The sequence below is a fragment of the Aythya marila genome (assembly GCF_965140915.1).
Source record: "Aythya marila genome assembly, chromosome: 15".
In the NCBI taxonomy this organism is placed as follows: Eukaryota; Metazoa; Chordata; class Aves; order Anseriformes; family Anatidae; genus Aythya; species Aythya marila.
Genome location: NC_139056.1, coordinates 4,985,440 through 5,004,467, shown reverse-complemented (window position 1 = coordinate 5,004,467; position 19,028 = coordinate 4,985,440). Strand labels below are relative to the sequence as shown.

At 54.2% G+C, this 19,028-nt stretch overlaps 1 protein-coding gene across 1 annotated transcript in view; it reads right to left on the bottom strand.

Annotated features, from left to right (window-relative positions):
- Window positions 1–3,452: 3,452 nt before the first annotated feature.
- RAB40C (RAB40C, member RAS oncogene family) overlaps window positions 3,453–19,028 on the bottom strand; it is a 31,798-nt gene continuing 16,222 nt past the window's right edge. Inside the window, exons 3-6 of the mRNA XM_082772582.1 lie at window positions 17,393–17,453; window positions 8,694–8,771; window positions 7,983–8,205; window positions 3,453–6,609 (exon numbers count right to left, since the gene is read on the bottom strand). Coding sequence (XP_082628708.1) covers window positions 6,329–6,609; window positions 7,983–8,205; window positions 8,694–8,771; window positions 17,393–17,453 — 643 coding nt within the window. The 3' untranslated portion in view covers window positions 3,453–6,328. The remainder of the gene's footprint in view (window positions 6,610–7,982; window positions 8,206–8,693; window positions 8,772–17,392; window positions 17,454–19,028) is intronic.

Genomic DNA, 19,028 nt, shown 5'->3' with positions numbered 1-19,028 from the left:
CTGGCTGCCCTGTGCCCTGCCGCGAGGCTCGGCACAAATCACATTGGATGGAAGGGAAAAAAAAAAATCAAAAAAAAAATCAAAAAGGAGACAGGGAGGACAAAGAGGAGGAGGAGATGAGGTCCAAACTGCCGTGGTTTAGCACGCCTGCAGTGTGCTGGCTCTGCAGGGATGCTGCCCGGCACCTCCGTCCATCGCTGAGCCCTCAGGGTGATGGGGACAGCATCGTGCAGTGGTGGCTCAGCCTCGTTGGTGTCCCCGTGCTGCCGGGGGGCTCACTCCATGCCTGGCACCCCGAAGCCGTGGCAGCGGCGGCAGGGCCAGGCTCCCAGCACGGCGGGAGCGGGCAGTGGGGCTGGGGTGCAGCCTGCGTGTGGGGCAGGGGTGGAAGGGGAGGACGGGAAGGTTGTAATCTGAATCCCCTCCCTTCTCACTGATGTTTCTGGGTGTTTGGAATGGAAAAGGCGCTGACCTCAGCCTCTAACCCCGTCTGAGCCGATCGACTGGGCAAACACAGGGGGGAGATCAAAGGCAGAATGCGGAAAGTCTCCAAAGAGAGAGAGTGAAAGGAGGGGAAAAAAATGCCCGGCCCATGGAGCCGAATTCCTGCAGGATGAGAAAACAGCCAGAGCCTGTTGTCTGCCCGCCGCGGCTCGGCCACCCCGGGTCTGCTGGCGGGGAAGCAGCCGCAGCCCCCAGCCCCACGGCACCGCCAGCCGGAGATCCAGGCTGCAGCAGCCGGGCAGTGGGGCTGGGGGGCTGCAGGGCCATGCTGGGGGCTGCTCTGGGACCCCCACCCCACGTCTGCCTTCTCCTCTGGGCACCTGCGGGCTCCCCCAGCCCCCCGTAAACCCACAGGTTTGTAGCCGGCCCTCCCTCCCTCCCCGCTCCAGCAGCAGCCGGTGATGATCTGCAGCTGGTTTTTTTACGCTCCGTATTTTTCTGCTCCGGGGAGGCAGCTCCTGGCCGTGCCAGACCCCGGCCGGACCCTGTGCCGGGGCTGCAACCCCACCGCTGCCTTGCACAGCACCTCCCGGAGCCGGCCCTAAGCTGGCAGGAGCCGGCCCTTGCTCCCAGCCAGATTCCCTTAATCCCTGCTGGAGACTGACCTGCGGCAGGAAGGGTCTCGGAGCGGCCTGGGGAGCATTAACTCCTGCAGCACTGGGAGAACCCACGACCCGAGCTTTGACCTGGGAGCTGGATGAGCACCAAACCCCTGCCAGGCGCAGGCAGAGCTGGGTGCGCCCCCTCCTTAGCCTTTTTTTAACCCCCAGCCCATCGTAGTGCTGAGGGGTGACAAAACGTGCAAGTCAGCACCAGGTCCAGGCTGTCCCCTGGGCATCACCCCGTCCCCCAGGCGCAGGGGGAGCTGGCACGGCCGCTGCCAGCCCCAAATGTGCCGGCTGCAGGCGCCCAAGGAGGAGCCATCGCCTCCTGCCCCAGGCTGGGCTCACCCCGCACGGCCCCGCTGCAGCAGCTCCCTCCCCGCAGCCCCTGCTGGGTGGTGTGGAGGGGTCAGGATCTGGCCGGGGGCAGACAACCCCTTGGCTGAGTTGGCCTGGGGTGTGCAGGGGGGGTTGTGCCGCCCTGGGACACCAGCGGGGAGGCTGGCGAGAGATTTTGCAAACGGAGAATTGCATCCGAGCAGCCCGAGGGGCAGCACAGCAGCCTGGAGCCCCTTGCACCCCCTGTACACAGCCACAGGGCTCTGTGCACAGACCCCACACGCCCCCAGCCCCAAATCCCCCTCACTCCAGCCGAGGTGCAGCTATGTGGGCATCGCCACCTGGGGACCCTGGGGACAGGACGGGCACCTCCAGCCCTCGCCTCCCCCGGTGGCGGTGCTGCTGCTGCTTCAGGACAGGGTCGACAAGGCAATCAACCCTGTCTTGAAGGGTCGATTCTCCCCCCCCAGAACAAGCACGTGATAAACCCTCATCATCTAAAGGCTTTCAGGAATTGTGACTTCATCTTCACAACTCCCTGTGTCTGCACACCAAGGTGCCCCAAAAGCAGGGTCTGGGACACAAGTCCTGAGTGGAGCGGCTGGGGGGGTTTGGGCTGGGGAAGGGGAGGCTCAGGGGAGACCTCATTGCTCTACAACTACCTGAAAGGGAGGGGTGGGGAGCTGGGGGTCAACCTCTGCTCACAGGTAAGACTAGAGGGATGTTCAAGGAGAGGTGTTCTAGGAGAGGCTGGACATGGTGCTTGGGGACACGGCTTAGTGGTGACAGTGGTGGCAGGGGGTGGTAGGACTGGGTGATCCTGGAGCTGTTTCCCAACCCTGCTGTTCCTATGGCTGTATTACTGTTCCCAGCTCTGCTCCCAGCCCCAGCCACCGCTCAGACACACATTGTGCACCAAAGTGGGGATTTTGGGGGGTCATTTCCAAGGTCACAGACTCTGATGGTGGCTTTTGCTCAGCAGCCCCAGCCCAGAGCAGCAGCTCATCCCGTGCCGCAGCGAGGACAACAGCTCCTGCTCCAGCAACGCGGCCACCGCACCCCAGCACCGAGCAGCCCGGGTAGGGGCAGGGGAGCACTGCCTCCTCCCCACGGCCCCACGGAACAACCCAGGGGGCACAACGGGACCGGCCAGAGCCACAGCATGCTGTGTATGGCATCTCCTTGCCCTGCTCCCCCCGCAGAGCTGGCTCCTGCTGGCGCTTCCCCCACCTGAAGCCACCCACAGCCCTCGGCCAGACCGTGCTGATGAGGAGCAGTCGCTGCCAGAAGCCACCCGGAGAACAAAAAGGGCTCCGTGACTCTTCCCCGGCCAAGCTTTTACCTTAGTTAAGGGTTTTCCAGGCTGCAGACGCTATCTGATTTCCCCCCTTGCCCCCTCCCAGCCCCAGCAATAATTACTTAAGCTGTTAAAACAAGCGTGGCCGGTCTGGTACGAAGTGGAAAATCTGATCCTCGGGAAGTGAGCAGGCAGGGGAAGAGGGAGGTCACGGAGAGGTGGGCTGGGAGCAGAAGAGGATGGGGCAAGGAGAAGTTTCCTTCCAGCCCTGCAGCAAGCTGCTGGCTCTGGACTCCAGCACCCAGCTCCCAGGGCCATGGGGTGGCTGCACAAACCCACGGGCACCACGGGGAAGGCGCCTTCTTGTAGCACTCAGCCCCTGCCAGGCTGGGCTCTGCTTGCTTAAAGCTACCCAGCCTCAGCCATCGTGTGACAATCGAGCTTTTGATGAGAACAATTTCAGCTTTTGTATGTATGGAGCAGGGCAAAAGACCAGAACCGGCGTCGGGAGTTTAAGATTCCCACCCTCCCCAAAGGGAAGCTGAGATCAGTGTCAGCTCCTGTTGCTGGATGGGGTACACACCAGCATCACAAGCACACCTGCTTTTGCCCAGTTTTGGGCAAAACCACCGCTTTTTCTTTTACAGCTCTTCCCAGCCTCCTCCCACACCACCCAAAAAAACCCTGATACAACTCCTCCACCTCCTGGATGGCAGTTCAAAACAAAAAAGGCTTTAATTTATATAAAACAAAACCATGTATAATCAGTTGAACAACATTGACTGTACAAAGGAATAAAAAAATAAAAGGACAGTCCAAGAAACAAAAACAAAACACAACCCTCAGGAATGGTACAAGTGTTGGAGAGCAGCTAAAGACTAGTGTTGACATCAGATGCAAGAACCTCTTTTCCTTTTTAAATTAAAAAAAAATAATAATAAAATAAATTGCTGAGCAAACATTCCGGGTGAATCTTTTGTTCTCCCTCCAGACAGGATCTCTTGAACTTTACAGGATGGAAAAAAAAAAAAAAAAAATCAGCTTTGGGCAAAAGGCGCAGGAGGTGCCGCACGTTATCAAAGCAAAACCAAGCAGAGGTACGTCGAGTTTTTCTACACATGCAGCAGCTTTGTGACTTTGTGAAGGAAACCTTCGTGCCTCTCCGCCTCACGCGCCGCTGCCTGGCTGCCGCGGAGGCGAGAGGCCGCCTGCAGCCCGGCCCCGCGCTGCCCAGGAGATGTTTTCCAGGAGGAGCTGCCTTCTGCAGCGCTGGGGTGCATCACCTGTTGGCCGTATATCCCCAGCCCGCCGGGCTGCTGAGCCAGCGATTGTCTTCTGCTGTGTGTTAAGTGATGGGAAACAGGTGCCAGCCGTCCCAGACAGGTTCCAGAAATCCCCCGGACTCCGTGCCGAAATCGGCTGCAGCTTTGCTCCTGAGCCAAATCACCACTACAAAGGATTCTTCTCCCCCCCTCTGCCCGGGGTTTAATTCTCTCCCCGCTCATTTGAGCTGGGCAATAAAGCACACCAGGGACAAGCCAAGAAACCCACCCCAGCGCTGGGTTTTGTTCCGCAGAGCGGGGAGGGGGAAGGCTCCTTCCTCGCCCAGGGCAGGGGGCTGCCCGCCCGCCTGCTGCTTGCACCAAGGGGGTCGTCAGCCTCGCAGAAACTGCTGCGGCTTCATCCTGCCCGTGCAAGGCGACGGGGAGCTTTGGGAGCAGAGGAGAGGAGAGGAGCACGCCGAGGCCCCGAGGAGTTGCTGACAACAGGAGGAAGATGGCAGCACTGCACCGCCGCTCTCCTCCGCGGAGACGAAGAGCAGTTCACTTTCTGCCGCGGTGCTCGCAAATCCACACGTCCTGGCTGGCTGCAGAGACCTGTCAGCACAGCTCAGTACCGCTGCCAGGCCCTGCTCTTCTGCTGCAGTAAGGTCTAGGCGTGAGTTTTCAGTTTCCAGGTGAATTTCCATCACAAACCAATACACTGCCACGGGACTGCGCCAGGGATGCACATGCCTTTGTTTGACAGATCTTCTCCTGCCCCAGGCGCGTATCTCAGGCTCTCGCCACCGAGCCTGCACGTCCTCTAAAACTCAGGAGCAGTCCCACAGGACAAAGCAGTCGGCTTTCCTGATCTCTGCCGTGGCCACGAGCCCAGCACGCTCACCACGGCGGGACGTGGAGGCCGGTGACTGCTGCCTGCTGCGCAAAGGGCGCCCAGCGTCCACCCCCAGCCACAGCCCCACTGCTGCTCCTTCACCTCCAGCGGGACGAGCTGCGTCTGCCCCTGCCCGCTTTCATCCAGGAGGAGCCACAGCAGCACGAGCTCAGGCAGGGCATCTTTGGGAAAGCAAAGCAAAAAAGGCAGGATTCAGGGCCAGTCTCACGGGGTGGCAATGCGAGGATCCAGGAGGTGCACGAGGCGCATGGTGGAGGCAGGGCTCTGCTGCGCTGCTCCCAGTACAGGACAAGGTTGGCACCTTCCTGCTGCTTTAGGCTCGGGGCTTCCCCCCTCTGCTCCTCAGCCCCTGACCTCCTCACATCTTCTAACGTGCACCTGATCGAGGCGTCGGTCGGTCGCCTGGGTGGGTTCAAACCTCAGAGCTGCCTCTTTGTCCTGCCCGCTGAAAACAAAATCCAGCCCCAGGCCCCTGCTCTGCCCCCGAATCGATTCTAAATCCCACCCTGCCTTCGGCACTCAAATTTTAGGGTACAATCAGAGTAAAGCAGCTTGGGGTACGTAACACGCCCATCGTTCTTTCCTTCTGCATATGTAGTATTTAAAAAACCCAGCATAAATCCTGGCAGCGACTGGAAGTCTCTTAAAGCATTTGTGTATTTTCATCTTAAAATCCTCCATCTTTCCCCTTTTGCTGACACTGGTAAAGTTAATCCCGTGCTTTTATTTACATGGCTGCATAAAATTTTCCCTGACTGCTTCTTAAAAAAAACCTTAAAAAACAAGTGATATATATATATGTATAATATTTACATAAATAAACGAAGAAGGCAAGCAGACTGCTTCCTTCAGCTTGCCAATCGGCCAACTCCTGCCTTTTTTTTTTTTTTTTCCCCCCTCTTTTCTTTTTGGCAACAGCAGGTTAACATCCTGGTGGAAACGGTCACTAGTCCCCTGTCCCCATTTTCTTTACTACATCCAACAGCCACTATTGCACCAGCAATCTGTTCAGGAGTCCAAGAGTTAAAGTTGCAGCACAGACTCTCCTTGCCTACTCCCTTAAGCCTCTCAATCTGCCATTAAATCCATTTCTCCATCGAAACTGGATGAGCTTTTTCCCCTTCCCCCCTCCCCAACCCGGCAGCTGCTGAATTTTCCACCCCGGGCCGAGAGGCAAAGCCCAAAGCATTCTTGGAGGGTCACTTGGCAGAGTCCTCTCCCCCCCGGCCGGCACCGCGCTTCACATGCGAGGCCAAACGTGAGCACGTTCCCAACGCTCACACGCGCCGTCAGAGGAGCAGCCGAGGCCCATCCGAAGGGATCCAGTCGAAAAGGGTGAAGTGTGCAAACATCTGTACATCGGTGGGTGGGTGCGGACACGTTCGGAGCTCACGGCGCCTCCGTCCTGCTAAGAGATCTTGCAGTTGTTGCGCGAGCAGTTCTGTGGGGGGCTCTGGGGCGGCCGAATCGACTTGGATCTCTTCAAGCTGTTGCCTTTGCTGCTGCTCCCGCCGCCGCTGCTGGCCAGGGAGTACGACCGGCCGTGCATCATCACCGCGTTCATCCCGTTGGCCATGGAGAAGGATTTCAGGTGACTCTTGATGGTGACGGGCAGCGGCAGCTTGTCGATGAGGTGCACCGGGGTGCAGGAAACTATGGCTCGGCAGCACAGGTCCTGTAGGCTGAACACTGGTGGGAGAAAAAGACCGGACAGTCAAGGCCCAAGAGACCTCAAGGGCTGCCTTCTTCCTGCACCCATTCTTTACAACGTGCAGTTTTTGCTTAGAAGGGGAGAAGAGCTAATAGTGACTGCAGGGGAGCCCCGAGCAGAGAGCAGGTCAGTCAGGGTAGGTGTGGGGTAGGGCTCAGGTAGGCTCTGCCTGCGGAGGCCAGACTTTGCAGGAGGCCAGCTTTAGTGTCAACCCTGGGCTCAGATGCTGGGCTGGCTCGCGACCCTGCCCCACGCCTGGTTTTCCCCAGGGCAGCCTGAAGGGGAGGCCGGGGAAGGAGTTCTCTCTGTTGGCCAGCCCTGATGTAGGATGTTCTCGTTGGGGACCTACTTGGTGAGCAGCAGCCACGAGCTGCCTCTCTGCGGGGTGCTTGCAGCAGCGGGATCCCATCCAGCCAGGACAAGCTTCCCAGAGTCCTCGTAGCTCAGCGTAACCACGTGGATCTGCCTTGGCAAGTCGGCTCGGATGGGATTTCCCAGCAGCCGGCCACAGGAGGGCACACGTTCACCTCCAGCTGGCTGCTGAAGTCTCTCTGCTGCTCCCAGGCAGGCAGCAGTTAGGGGTGCTGCCCTCTGGGAGAGTCTGGCAGACACTTTGGTGAGTGGGGCCAGCGAGTGGGATCGTCCCTCCCTAGCGAGCAGGATGGCAGGACCCCGACGAAGGCAGGTCATCCCTCGTGGGGTGTTAAACTCCTGCTGCTCAGCCTGCCAGCAGGACATGCTGCTACCTCCAGCCAGGAGCGTGGGGCCTAAGGGTTATTTCGCTTCTAACTCAACGGGCTGGGACATCAGGTGGCCTCTGCTCACTGCCTTCCGCCCTGCAGCACATGCACCTTGATACACAGAACATCCCAGCCCTCTGCTTCATGCCTACAGCAGGGACACGGTTTATCCCTTTTCAACTCCTTGTGCTGCCCTGGGCTCACTCTGCCCCCACGTCTTGCCAAAACAGGAGATACAGGCTCAGGCAAGGATAAGGACAGAGTTGCTTACACTCGGGTTCATCCCACACAACCATCTGACTGCAGTACTTTCAAGCTGTGAGCTTAATCACCCTCAGCCTCATCTAGAGTAAACGCAGAGGTGCAGGATGTCCCAGAGCAGCTCAGAGCCCAGACATGCTGAGCTGCCCTCTGGAGCTGCCCATCCCTCACTGCAGGGCTCTGGCACCAGCACAGGCAGCTCGCTGCAGCTCAGCTTCAGCATTTCACCATTTCACCAGGTCAGGTGCTTTCAGACCCCACGGGGACAAGCACACGAGCCTCCCACCCAGGCAGTCCTACCCCTCTCCCCTTCATCCCCTCCAGCTGCCCACGCAGAGCGCCCTCCTCACCTCTGTTGGGTCTCCAGATCTTCTCCATGCCGTGCCGCATGAGGACGATCCGGGAGAGCTCTGTGAAGGACTCTATCACGTTGAAGTTGCACAGGGGGCTGACCTCAAAGAACGTCATGCAGTTCTTCTCCGCGTAGGCCCGGGCCTGCTCCGTGGGCACCTGCCGCTTGAAGGCGAGGTGAAGCCTGTTCCCCACCAGGATCCGGGGGACACCAGGGGCATGCTGAAAAAAAAGAAAAAAAGAAGTGAAGAAAGTCACGGTTTGCCTTTAGCCACGGCAGCCGACACCTGGTGTTCTACCTGGCTTCAACAGCAGTGACAGGCAACGGAAGAGAGGCTGCTCTGACTGCTGAGCAATCAATACTACACGATGAAGACAACTCATTTATCCCTCCCACAGTCCACTTCAGAGGGAACTTTCCTGTCTTTCTTGCCATTCCCAAGCCCTTTCCTGCTACTCCAGGTTTATACCGAACCGATACTGATGGACAGACATTAAACCCTGCCTCTGCCTGTAGCGGCCTGCCATCACCTCCTCTCCCCAGCCGAGCCACGCTTGTCCCCAGACCAGAGGTGGCATCTCCCCGGGGTTTTGTTGGACTGCTGCCCTCCTGTGCCATGTTTCTCCCCAAACAGTCCCACACGTGTTTTGGGACACAGCTGGCACGGTAGGAAGCTGGTATGCTCCACGGGTTCTTCCCTTTGGCTTACCTCATCTATTTCCTTGATCCATCGATCTATCCCATCGAAGGACCAGCGGTTTGTGATGTCGTACACCAGGAGAATTCCCTGAGGGAAGAAAACGCGCGATCAGTAAGCCATGTAGCAGGCAAACTAAAAGGGAGATGCACCTGGAAGACCACTGCTATGCCCAGAACCTAAAAGGCTAAGGAAAGGTTTCTCCAGTCACATTATTTGCATTTACTAGGCTTAAAATTCACATAACAGGTCTGTATGAACTTAGACCTGCTAGGGAAGGTTTTACTCCCGTTTCCAACAAGAAAGCAGCTCTGGAAAAGACACCGGTTTGTTTTGGCCTGAACAGACCCCAAAACACTTCAAAGCAGCAGGCTCTGCAGAGGAGGAACTGCCCCAGTGCCTCTGTATCCAGAGGAGAAAGGCTCCGCTTTGCACACCCTCCTCCTACCACAAACCTGATACACATTCACAGAGGGAGGAACAGTTTTTTTCTCTTCCCCTTATGCAGCACACCTGCACTGAATGGCAGCAGCTCCCAATAAAGCAGCTCACCCATCTTCAAAACCTGTTCCTTTTCCCTCCAGAACCCGTCTCATTCGGTCCTCCCGTTGCTGCCAAGGAAGCAGTTCAGTGACTGCAGCAATCGAGAGCTCTGGAGGACAGAGACCCCCAGCCTGGCACCCACACCAGACCCACCAAGGGCAGCCCATGCTCGCAGAGCTCCCAGAGGAGCGACGCTGGCAAACCCCCGAGGTCCTGCTGCAGGGTGCACAGCTCAAAGGGACAGTCCCAGTGTGAGCTGCAAAACCCAGAAGGACTGAGGAGGTGCCGGAGGGAGGAGGCAGGGGTAAGCTGCATGCAGCCCAGCCCAAGAAATGTGCCCAGTGCCCAGGAGCAGCTGGGGGCACGGGGAGCTGCCTCGGTGCTGGTACGTGACCAGGAAGGTGCTGGGCAAGTCAGCTGCCAGCCACCCTCTGCTGGGAACTCCAGCAACTCCACGAGCTGTGGCACAGTATTTTCAGCACCCTTGAAAAAAATAAAAATAAAAAAGGGTGCCTCCTGTGTCCCCATGCCCAAACACACCTTCCCTAACGCCACCCGCATCTCACTGCCTGGCCACCTGCAGGGCTGGCAGCCGGGACAGGCACGGCCCAAGGAGGAAAAGTTTGTGCCTGCAGCCCCCACTGCAAGCCCTGGAGCATCGGCCCAGCCGATGCTGAGAATCATTTCAAGCAAGCAGTGAGTGCTGCAGTTGGTGTTCTGGCTTCTTGGCACCCTGTAATCAAGGGCATTTCAAGTGACAAGAGGCTCTTTGAGGTTACTTCGGAATTGGAACTGAAGATACCCTGAAGTGGGGACTGCAGGAGGCAGGGAGGGCAGGCCGGGGGCAGCCTGCACTGAAGCCATGCACAGACACAGAGGGGGGCAGGAGCATCTTCCCTTCCCTCCAAGGATGCTCTAGAGCTCATTCCTCAAGTCTATGGTCTTTTTGCAGCATCATTCCTAGAACAGTGAAGTCTTACACTCAAAAAGAATGAGGCTTTCCCCACCCCCTTCTTCTGAAGGAGGGAAGGGGGTTCTCCTAAGTCTCGACAGGAGAAAAAAAAGTCTAGGAAGAAAGTTTTCACCCAAATAAAAAAGGCTCACAGAAACCCAAGCTAGTGCTTTTCAAGAAGCCAATCAAGAACTACCTACTATCAGGATATATTATGTTAAAGTGCATTTTGAAAAAACAAAAAGCAAGACTCAGCTTTCTTTTAATTATTGTTACATCTGTTTTGACTTCTGGCTTCCAAGGCTGTGCATGTGAATGAATGATAACCAGGAAATAACAAAGGCAGACGTTTGATGACCCCCTTCCAAGACAAATTGCCAGAGAGCTGAAGTCTACTTATTTTATTTCTGGACTGACGGCTTCCCTTAGCCAAGGGAAACAGACCAAGACCTAGTTTGTGAAGACTGCTTCTGCCAGAAATTCGCTCTAGGAGAACAGCGCTTTTCAGCTTGCTGGCAGCTCCAGCCCAGATCTGCTTTAGAGAGGAACACGGATTCACCACCAGCCAAAACACAGCCCCCAGTTCTCGGGAGCAGGGGGAAGGTCACGGCCGTGCTCCCTGCGAGGAGAGACGCCGTCTGCCAGCTCATCCCCAAGGTCATAACACAGCTCCGTGCGTGACATTTGGAGTTCAGACTGTCAAGTCAAGCTTGCCAAAGCCACAAGACACCAAGGCCACGTTGTCTAACGCCTTGATCCTGTCCCCATCCTGCCCAGCATGGGCTTTAAGACCAGCTCTGCTTTCACCAGCACAAACTGGAGGAAGCAGCCCCAGAAGTGCCCAGCCCGTGGTGGCCCTGGGCTTCCCCAGGTGGCACAGACGTGCTCCAGACACCACATTTCCAGGGCACACATCCCCAGAGCACGCTGTCATTGCCGCGTTCTGCCCTGCAGAGAGCAGTGCGCAGACACGCACACAGACAGGGAGCTGGCTCCATCTCTGCAGACAGCTCCAAGTGAGATCTGTCAGGTTGTCTTTTCTATTTTTAGTTTTTAAACAAAAAAAGTGTGCAGAATTTTAATCAACTCAGCTAGAAAGATGAACAGATCCCCATTTGCAGCCTAAATCATCCCCTAAGTGCCTCGATGGCTGTCAGCACTCGAATGTCTCCATCCCTCTCAATATTTAGTTTCACAAGACATCCACCTCCGTGTCTTGCAGTAACACCTCGTGAAGGTATCCTGGATCCCTCACCAACCCTCAAACAGCCTTTCCCCCTGCCTGCCTAGAGGTTCAAGGTGGAAGAAGAGTGGGCTGACCTGTCTCAGGTCTTTTCAGAGTTAATTTTCCAAGTTCGTTTCCACTCTGCTTTTGTTCCACGCTGCTGGGACTGCTGCAAGCCTGAGCACTGCAGTGACAAATTTCCACATGAGCACACGGTGCCATGAACACAGAGATCATCTGCTATCATATCCAACAGCACACGTGGACACTTAACTTTGCCAAAATCAAGCTTGTTTTCAGCAGGAGCTTGCACAAAGATCCGTCCCCATACCCAAAGGGGGAAATCAAATCCCGCCCCTGCCTCCTTGCTGCAGGTGCCTCGAGCAGGTTTACAAGCGATGTGCTTTGGAAGGTGGCAAACGCAGCGTGCTCGCCCAGCAGAGCAGAGCAGGCTTCTCAGCTGTGAGCAGGGGGCTCCAGCTGCTCACACAGGCCTGCAAGAACACGGCTGGGAGAACTGAGTGCTCGCAGCAGTGCCAAAGCCTCAGCAGAGGACAGGGCAGCCAGGGAAGGACACTCGCTGGTGTCCTCCACAGGCAGAGCAGAGCTGAAGCTGCTCAAACACCCCCCCTGGCTGGACTTCTCCAGCCCGTAGGACTATCCGGCCCCAAAGAAGGATCTGGCAGTGACGGCAGGCAGAACACTCTGTCCTGCCTTCTCCGTCAGGGCCGGGCTCAGCCGCAGCTTTCCAGCTGGCACCACAGGCCTTGGCTCGCAGCACAGCTACACCCTGCTGCCAGAGCGTTTCCCAACAGCGTTAACACATCGTGGGGGTTATTTATCACCGAGCTTTCCATAAACGTTTCGCCTTGCAGGGCCAGCTCCCCCAGCAGCTGGGCAGCCCTCAGAGTGACCCGGGGCAGGTAGGGTATGTGCAAGGCGCAGCAGCGCCCGCGTCTCAGAGCCTGCTGAGCTGCCAGGAGCAGCCAGCAGCGCCCTGCATACTAAGATGCCCCCACCAGGATAAACAGCAACTGCTCAAATCAGCTGCCTAAGCAGAACTCGACAGCATTCATTATTCTGTTAGGGCTGCAGCTCTGCTGGAAGACGGGAGCATTTCTGAACGTTGATCACGACTTTCTGTAGGCAAACTATTCCTGAAGGACTCCATCCAGCACACTGTCTGGGACGTGCTGGCAAGCCGCGTTTCCAGCAGCAGTTTAAGTCACTGGCACACGAGGAGATCAGAAGTGACACTGGATCTGCGTCTTCCTTGCTAGATCAGGATGTGCCACCAGGATTCCTGCTGCCTTCAGCGATGACTGCTGGAAGAGACGCGTTGGCTCCCAGCAGCCGTCGGAGCAGCTGCTGCACACATGCAGCAGTTGATGCCGGTGTGCCTGCTCCGCTGTGCGTGTGCTGGGGCCTTATTGCCAAGCAGAAACAGCCAAAGAGCAGAAGCCCAAGAGCAAACCAAAAGAGCTCTGAAGCACCTTTAAGCATCACCAAATACCCTTCCCCATGCACCACACTGCAGCAGTACACAAATTCTGCAAGCCCCTGATGTTCCAGGTAAGTCACTCCTCTTGCAAAGCCCAAGGCCAAGTGCCACCTCCCAGCTAAGCCTCCCAAGGGGCTAGAAGTTGGATGTCACACAGCTCTTGCCTCCCAGCGGAAGGGGATCACGGCTCTGCAGCTGTGAGAGCACCCAGCACATGCCACAGCTCTGTCACAGCCAGCAGCAGAGCTGAGAGCTGCAGCCCAGCGGTTCACAAGAGCAGATGCTCACTGCTTGTCACCCACCTTCATTAGAACCGAGCCACAAAACCAAAACAAGAGCTGAGTTAGTTAACTCCTTACACCTCGGTCTCTTCTTTTGGCCAAGGAACTGGTTAGCGTGGGAAGGTCCCACCACTCCTCAGCACCACCTCACCTTCAACATGGGTAGCACGAGATGAGATGCCAGTGCTGTTCTGAAACCTGGGACACTCCAGAGCATGTCAGTGACACCACAACACCTCTGCGTTGCGTTCCCACCTCCACCTTGCCCCTGGAGTCAGCACAACGTGGTCTGGGTGATGCTGCCCCCACCCCACCAGGCTCCTCTCATGCCCCAGGCGAGACCCTGGAGCAGCATGGTGCAGAGCTGCTGGCACAACAAGCCCCAACGGGGAAGGGATGATGAAAGCTGCTGGGTTAGGAGAAGGGAAACGCAGACCCCAGGGAAGCAAGGAGAGAAAAGGAGGGAGGTCCCAGGCACAGTATGCCACAAGCCCCTGCCTTGAGCCAAATAGCTCTCTGCATCCCTGAAGAGATCAGATCTGCCAGGCAGGGCAGGGAGGGAAAGCAAGAGAGATCTGTGACCCCAGCCGCAAATCCAGGGGTAAATGGGATTGCCCGACTTGGCTCAACAAGGGGCTGCTCCTCATTTAAAGCTGGTTCATCTGGGACAGCAGAACTACTTTGAGGTCTAAACAGCAGTGTGGAAACTAAGCCACGGACAGCCGGTGAAGGCACCCAGGTGCTTGGGAAGAGCCCTTCCACTTGGGAAGGAGCTGCCTGCGGCCCAGGCTGAGCAGAGAACAGCGCCGTGCTGTGCTGCACCAGGAAGGGGGGCTCACAAGAAGGTCTGGTTCCTGCCTGCAGGCTGATTTTCCCCTTGGCAATCAATCTCTGCAGGGTTTAACTTCAGAAGTTCTTATCACTCCACTCAAGAAACCACGAGGTGGGGATGGGAGCCAGGTGTGCTTCCCCTGCTTGAAGGCACTTCTCATTCCAAGCAGTTGTTTTGCCTATTTTCTGAAGCACTCGCCATTCAGATGCACCTACCCTCTTCTCAGTCAGCCCTGGGAAAAGCCAGGCCAGCCTCCTGCTTGCCCAACAGCCTCTCAAAGACCTCTTTGGACACCCAGCTCTGAGCCACTCTTAAAGCTCCCCTTGTGTTCCGTACAGGAAGCTCAGCTCGGAGCCTCCATCCTCTACTCAAAAAAAAAAACAAAAACAAAACAAACAAACAAACAAACAAACAAACAAAAACTTTTGCTGGGTTTCAGCATAAAGGTGCTCACTGCCAGTTTATACCAAGCTGTTCTTGAACAAGTATCACACCGCTCTTTAAACTGAGCTTTTTCCCCCGGCATCTCTCTTCTCTGCTGTATTTATTCTTCCTGAGCTTTTGGTAAGTTAAAAAAAGAAAAAAAAAGAGCTGTTTCTCTTGCTTCCAGCTGGATTTGCATCAGGCTTTCTACAGCAGAAGTCTTGAAGTCTGACAATACCAAGACAGAAGAGAAGAAAGACTAAAAGCAAAGCAGTCCAACACACAGCATCAAGTGTACCTCCAAAAAAGCAAGCACAGGAGCACTTCATTTTTTCCCCTTGCCTGAGACCACACAGGGTTACACTGCCTTTACACTGTCAATAAAAATGGTATTGCCAATCTTCTAAGCAGCAGCTTTCACTGAGCAAGGAGAGCACTGCCCAGCTGTGCTGAAGTTGGCTTCTGCACGCCAAAAATAACTACAGCTATTCAGGTCTGCTCCTGCAAAGATATTTGTCATTCACATTTAACATCACTCCTGCTTTGGTTAACCATTAGGAGTTTAAATTAAGATGCTTTCCTTTCACTGAAAGATGTGGAGAGTCGTTTAAGAGACAGAATCTGTATTCCTGCTAACGCAGGGATGTTGCTGGATTGCCACGTGGACACCAATCACCTGATGCCAAAACCAAAAGTTTTACTTCAAGCCACCTGGAGAAGACTGCACCAGGACTCCGGGTGCCAGCCTTCAAAAAGCACCCGCTGATCAGTGCTCCACACAAGACCATTTTTCAGAGGGCAGTGGAGATTTTTCACTTGGGAAGCTCCCCTCCTCCCCTGGGCAGGCTTGCTGCTTGGGCTGTTTTGTTGTTCTGACGGGTAGAGGCTGACTGCTGTGGCACGTCAGGACTGAGGCACCACAACAGTTGTTTGGAACAGGGAGTTGTGGCACAAGCCGAATTGAGACCTTGAAGCATAAGCTACACTTTGCTGCCCAAGTAAGGAGCATGCCCCAGCACTCAGCATTAGAGGATTCACATTAAAAGGGCCTCTGCCAAGCCGGCTGATGGTGTTTGTTGTGAATGTCTCGAACCAACACCTTGACAAAGGCGGGCAGATAAGATGGATGAGGCGAGCTTTCCAGACTTTAAAGTGGGAGTTCCTACAGCAACACTGATGAATAAAACAGAAGGGCAAGATGTTACCTCCAAAGCAAAGAAGATCAAGAGCCTCACTGTGAGGACAGAAGATAAAAGCAATCCATTTCAAACTTAAGGCCGGCCACGTATACACCTTATCCCATCCAGCATCAGATGTAATAGCACAGAAAACAGGCTGCAGGAATTTGACGGATGCGCTCTAGGTGCCTTCCAGCTCCACTTCAGCTTCTAGACAGACATGTACATCATCTATCCAAGTATTCCCATCACTACTTTCATCTCTCCCATCTGCCCCAGATCACCGTACGGCAGCTGTGTCCTGGCAGCAAGGTGCAGGCTCTGCTGGGTGAAGCCCTGTGGGGACACGGTGTTGCTCAGAGGAGCTCAGTCTGCACCAAAGGGATGAAAGGCTGCTGTGCAGCAGCTTGGGAGAGCAGCTCATGCTGCAGGTGGGTAAAAGCTCTCATTAACTTTCTGAACACATGAGGTAGAAGCCTACCCCTCTCTTTGGTTTCTATTGCCAAGTTGATTTGGGCATGGTGAGGGAAAGGACACCGTCTCAAGCACGGGTTATATTAGGACCAAAGTGCTAGAGTACTCTGAAACAGCATGGACAGAGGGAAATTTCAACTCCCACATTGGACCAAGCGTGCAGGAGATCCTGCTCTCTCCCACCGCCCGTGGCACCCCGCAGCACTCCCCACCCCGCACCGGGAAGTCGGCCTCCTCTTCAAAGCAGCTGCCTCAAAGCCATGCACGGCACCGGAGGCGTGCACAGACAAGGCTGAGACACCGGGGGAGATACCAACGGCGCATCCCAGGCTAAGTGCTTTCATGTCTAAAGCCCAAGTGAATATGCAGAACAGCTTAGGGAAAGAGAGCATGACGGATTTTGCCAGTTTGCAAAGCAAGTCCGCAGCTACAAGAAGTGAAGAGCCAAGAGCAACAGTGGCAGAGGTTGAACAGAAATGGCAAATCTCCCAATGGCTCGGGAGCTGCCGGGATGCTGGCTCGGTCACTAAGTTGATGTACAGTTTTGGACTCAGTGCGTAGAAGGAAGAGAATTTTCCCAACTTTTTAAATTGGGAAACACCGTCATTCATTTCACTTACTGAGGCTCTACCTAGGGGGACCACACCATGTTACTCAGGGAATGGCTATTGATACAAGAAAGCATTATTAACAAGCAGCAATTTTTCCAAAGGAGCAGAAGATTTCTCTAGCGTTCAGAACCAACGTTATTCTGGAGAAAGCCCCAAAGAAGCAGCTCAAAATTTAAACACAGTTTCATGTTTTAAGGAGTCTACTTTAAGATCCAGTTGAGCTGCTCTAGTTTCAGGTTTACGTGCAAGCAGGAGAAACCTTATTTTGGAACTGACTTGGAGGCAACACAGACAAAGAACTCCTTTGGGAAAGCTGCTGTCATACTGAACCAAACCTAATAAACCTTGGAAGTTAGCATCCACATCAAAGCTAAGGGAGATCTCAGATTAGAATTGCCATGTCCTCTACAACCCCACCTTCACAGCCCCTGCCTAGAAACCAACAGCCTCCAACAGCCCTTTTCCACAGCTGTCTAGGGAAGAGTCACTCACTCCCATCTTTCCCATCGTTTCATAAAATGAGAAAACTAGACTTCAGGAATACATGTGGTACCTCTCCGTATTTACGGTTCTCATCTTTTTGATGCTTGATGCATTTCTCCTCAGAGCTCTTAAGGCTGTAAAAAAATTTAATGCCATCGTAAAGAAAAAGAAAGTGTGCTCCTGTCAAATAACCGAGAGCAGCACTTACCTGGGCTCCTCTAGAGTACGATCTGAAAATGGTACAAAATCTTCCTTGCCCTGATGTGTCCCTGCAACAAAGAAAACTAAAATTACACCTGTGAAATTTAGGAAGGAAAAAAAATAAAACACAAAGGAAAAATTTCTCATTGGACTAGAAACCAGCCAGGGTAGATCTCATCAGTTCTTAGAACACGCATGGTACACGAACTGCTCTGCAAGGTGTTTTCGGGAAGAATGTGAAGACGTGTGCTGGGTGCGTCACCGTCTTTGGTTACAGTCAGACATGCAGAGCTTCCTCACTGTCACTGTGCTTGTGACGTACAAGCACGTAAACCATTTTCTTCTCTCGCACAAAGCATCTTCTTCCTGGTTCCCTACAGTCCACTGGAATTCAAAGTACAAATGAGACTTCAGATCTCTTCTGTCACGGAGGAGCTGGCGTATCATAAAATGAACCTAACCACAGAAGATGGGAGAGACTGTCCTGCACTGTCTGGTCTTGTGGATTTTTTCCAACGTGTTTTAACCAAAGTAAGAGGAAGAATACACCTGGATCTGACAAACCTGGACCAGCATACCCAACACACAGCTCAGAAACAAGCCTGAGGAAAAATGTTTCTAAAATGCTGTCACAACAAGGGGCTGTTTGGACACTGACTGCAACTCCTGACGCAGGAAATACAATTACGTTACCAGCGCCGAGCAGTGCCTCTGGGAGCATCTGGGACGGTAAGCCAGAGCTCAGCACGCTGAGCTGATTTAAGCAGTATACTCCAAAATGCATCAAGGCCATCAGAGACATGGGATGGCGTTGGTCTTATTTGCTTCGTACTGGCCCAGTCAAGACATTAATGACCACTGAGGAAGTTAATGAATCCCTCATACCAGATACGTGCCAGATAAATGAAAAAGGCAGTGACCTCAAGCTTTAAGAGAGTCATTCAGGGATCTCATTGGTCCTGTACACCAGCCTAGCAGCCTGTGCTTTAATCTCCTTCCCTAACAATCAGGTATTTGGTTGCATGAGGAAAGTAATGGTAAAAGATTGCATCAAGACATCATAAACCAACACTACCAGCTTTTCAGGTAAGGTTCTGGGCTGGTTCTCCAACTCTAGGATTCTCTCTCCAACTCAAGGATTATACTATAAAATGAAGATTTCAGGAGGGAAGCAGTGGGTAACTATATACATGGAGCTGAAATGTTAAAATAGAAGTCTTACAAGAGAAACAAAAGAATATTAAAATCATATATAAACATATGGGTAGAAGAGATAAATTAGCTGTTAGAAACATGAAGACATTCAGCTCCTTGGAGATCAGGATTATAATTAAGCCATGAAGCTATACACTGTTAGAGTCAGTCACTGAGGCTGTTCCTCTTTCCTATTTAGGGAAGGCTGTTCCTCTTCCCTAATTTAACCAGTCACATGGATCATTAGCATTCCAGTTATTTCATACATGCTTTGGTAGACGTTTAATTTAATATTTTAGGGCCTGTGTCACTTCCTACTAGATCCAGGTGAAACGCAGAACAAGGGCAGCCTGTCTGTCCTTCCTATCTCATCTACAGGATTCTTGAGGCAGCTTCTCAGCAGTTTAAACCTCAGGGCTCCAGGTCTTCTTCCAGTGCTGACAGATAAG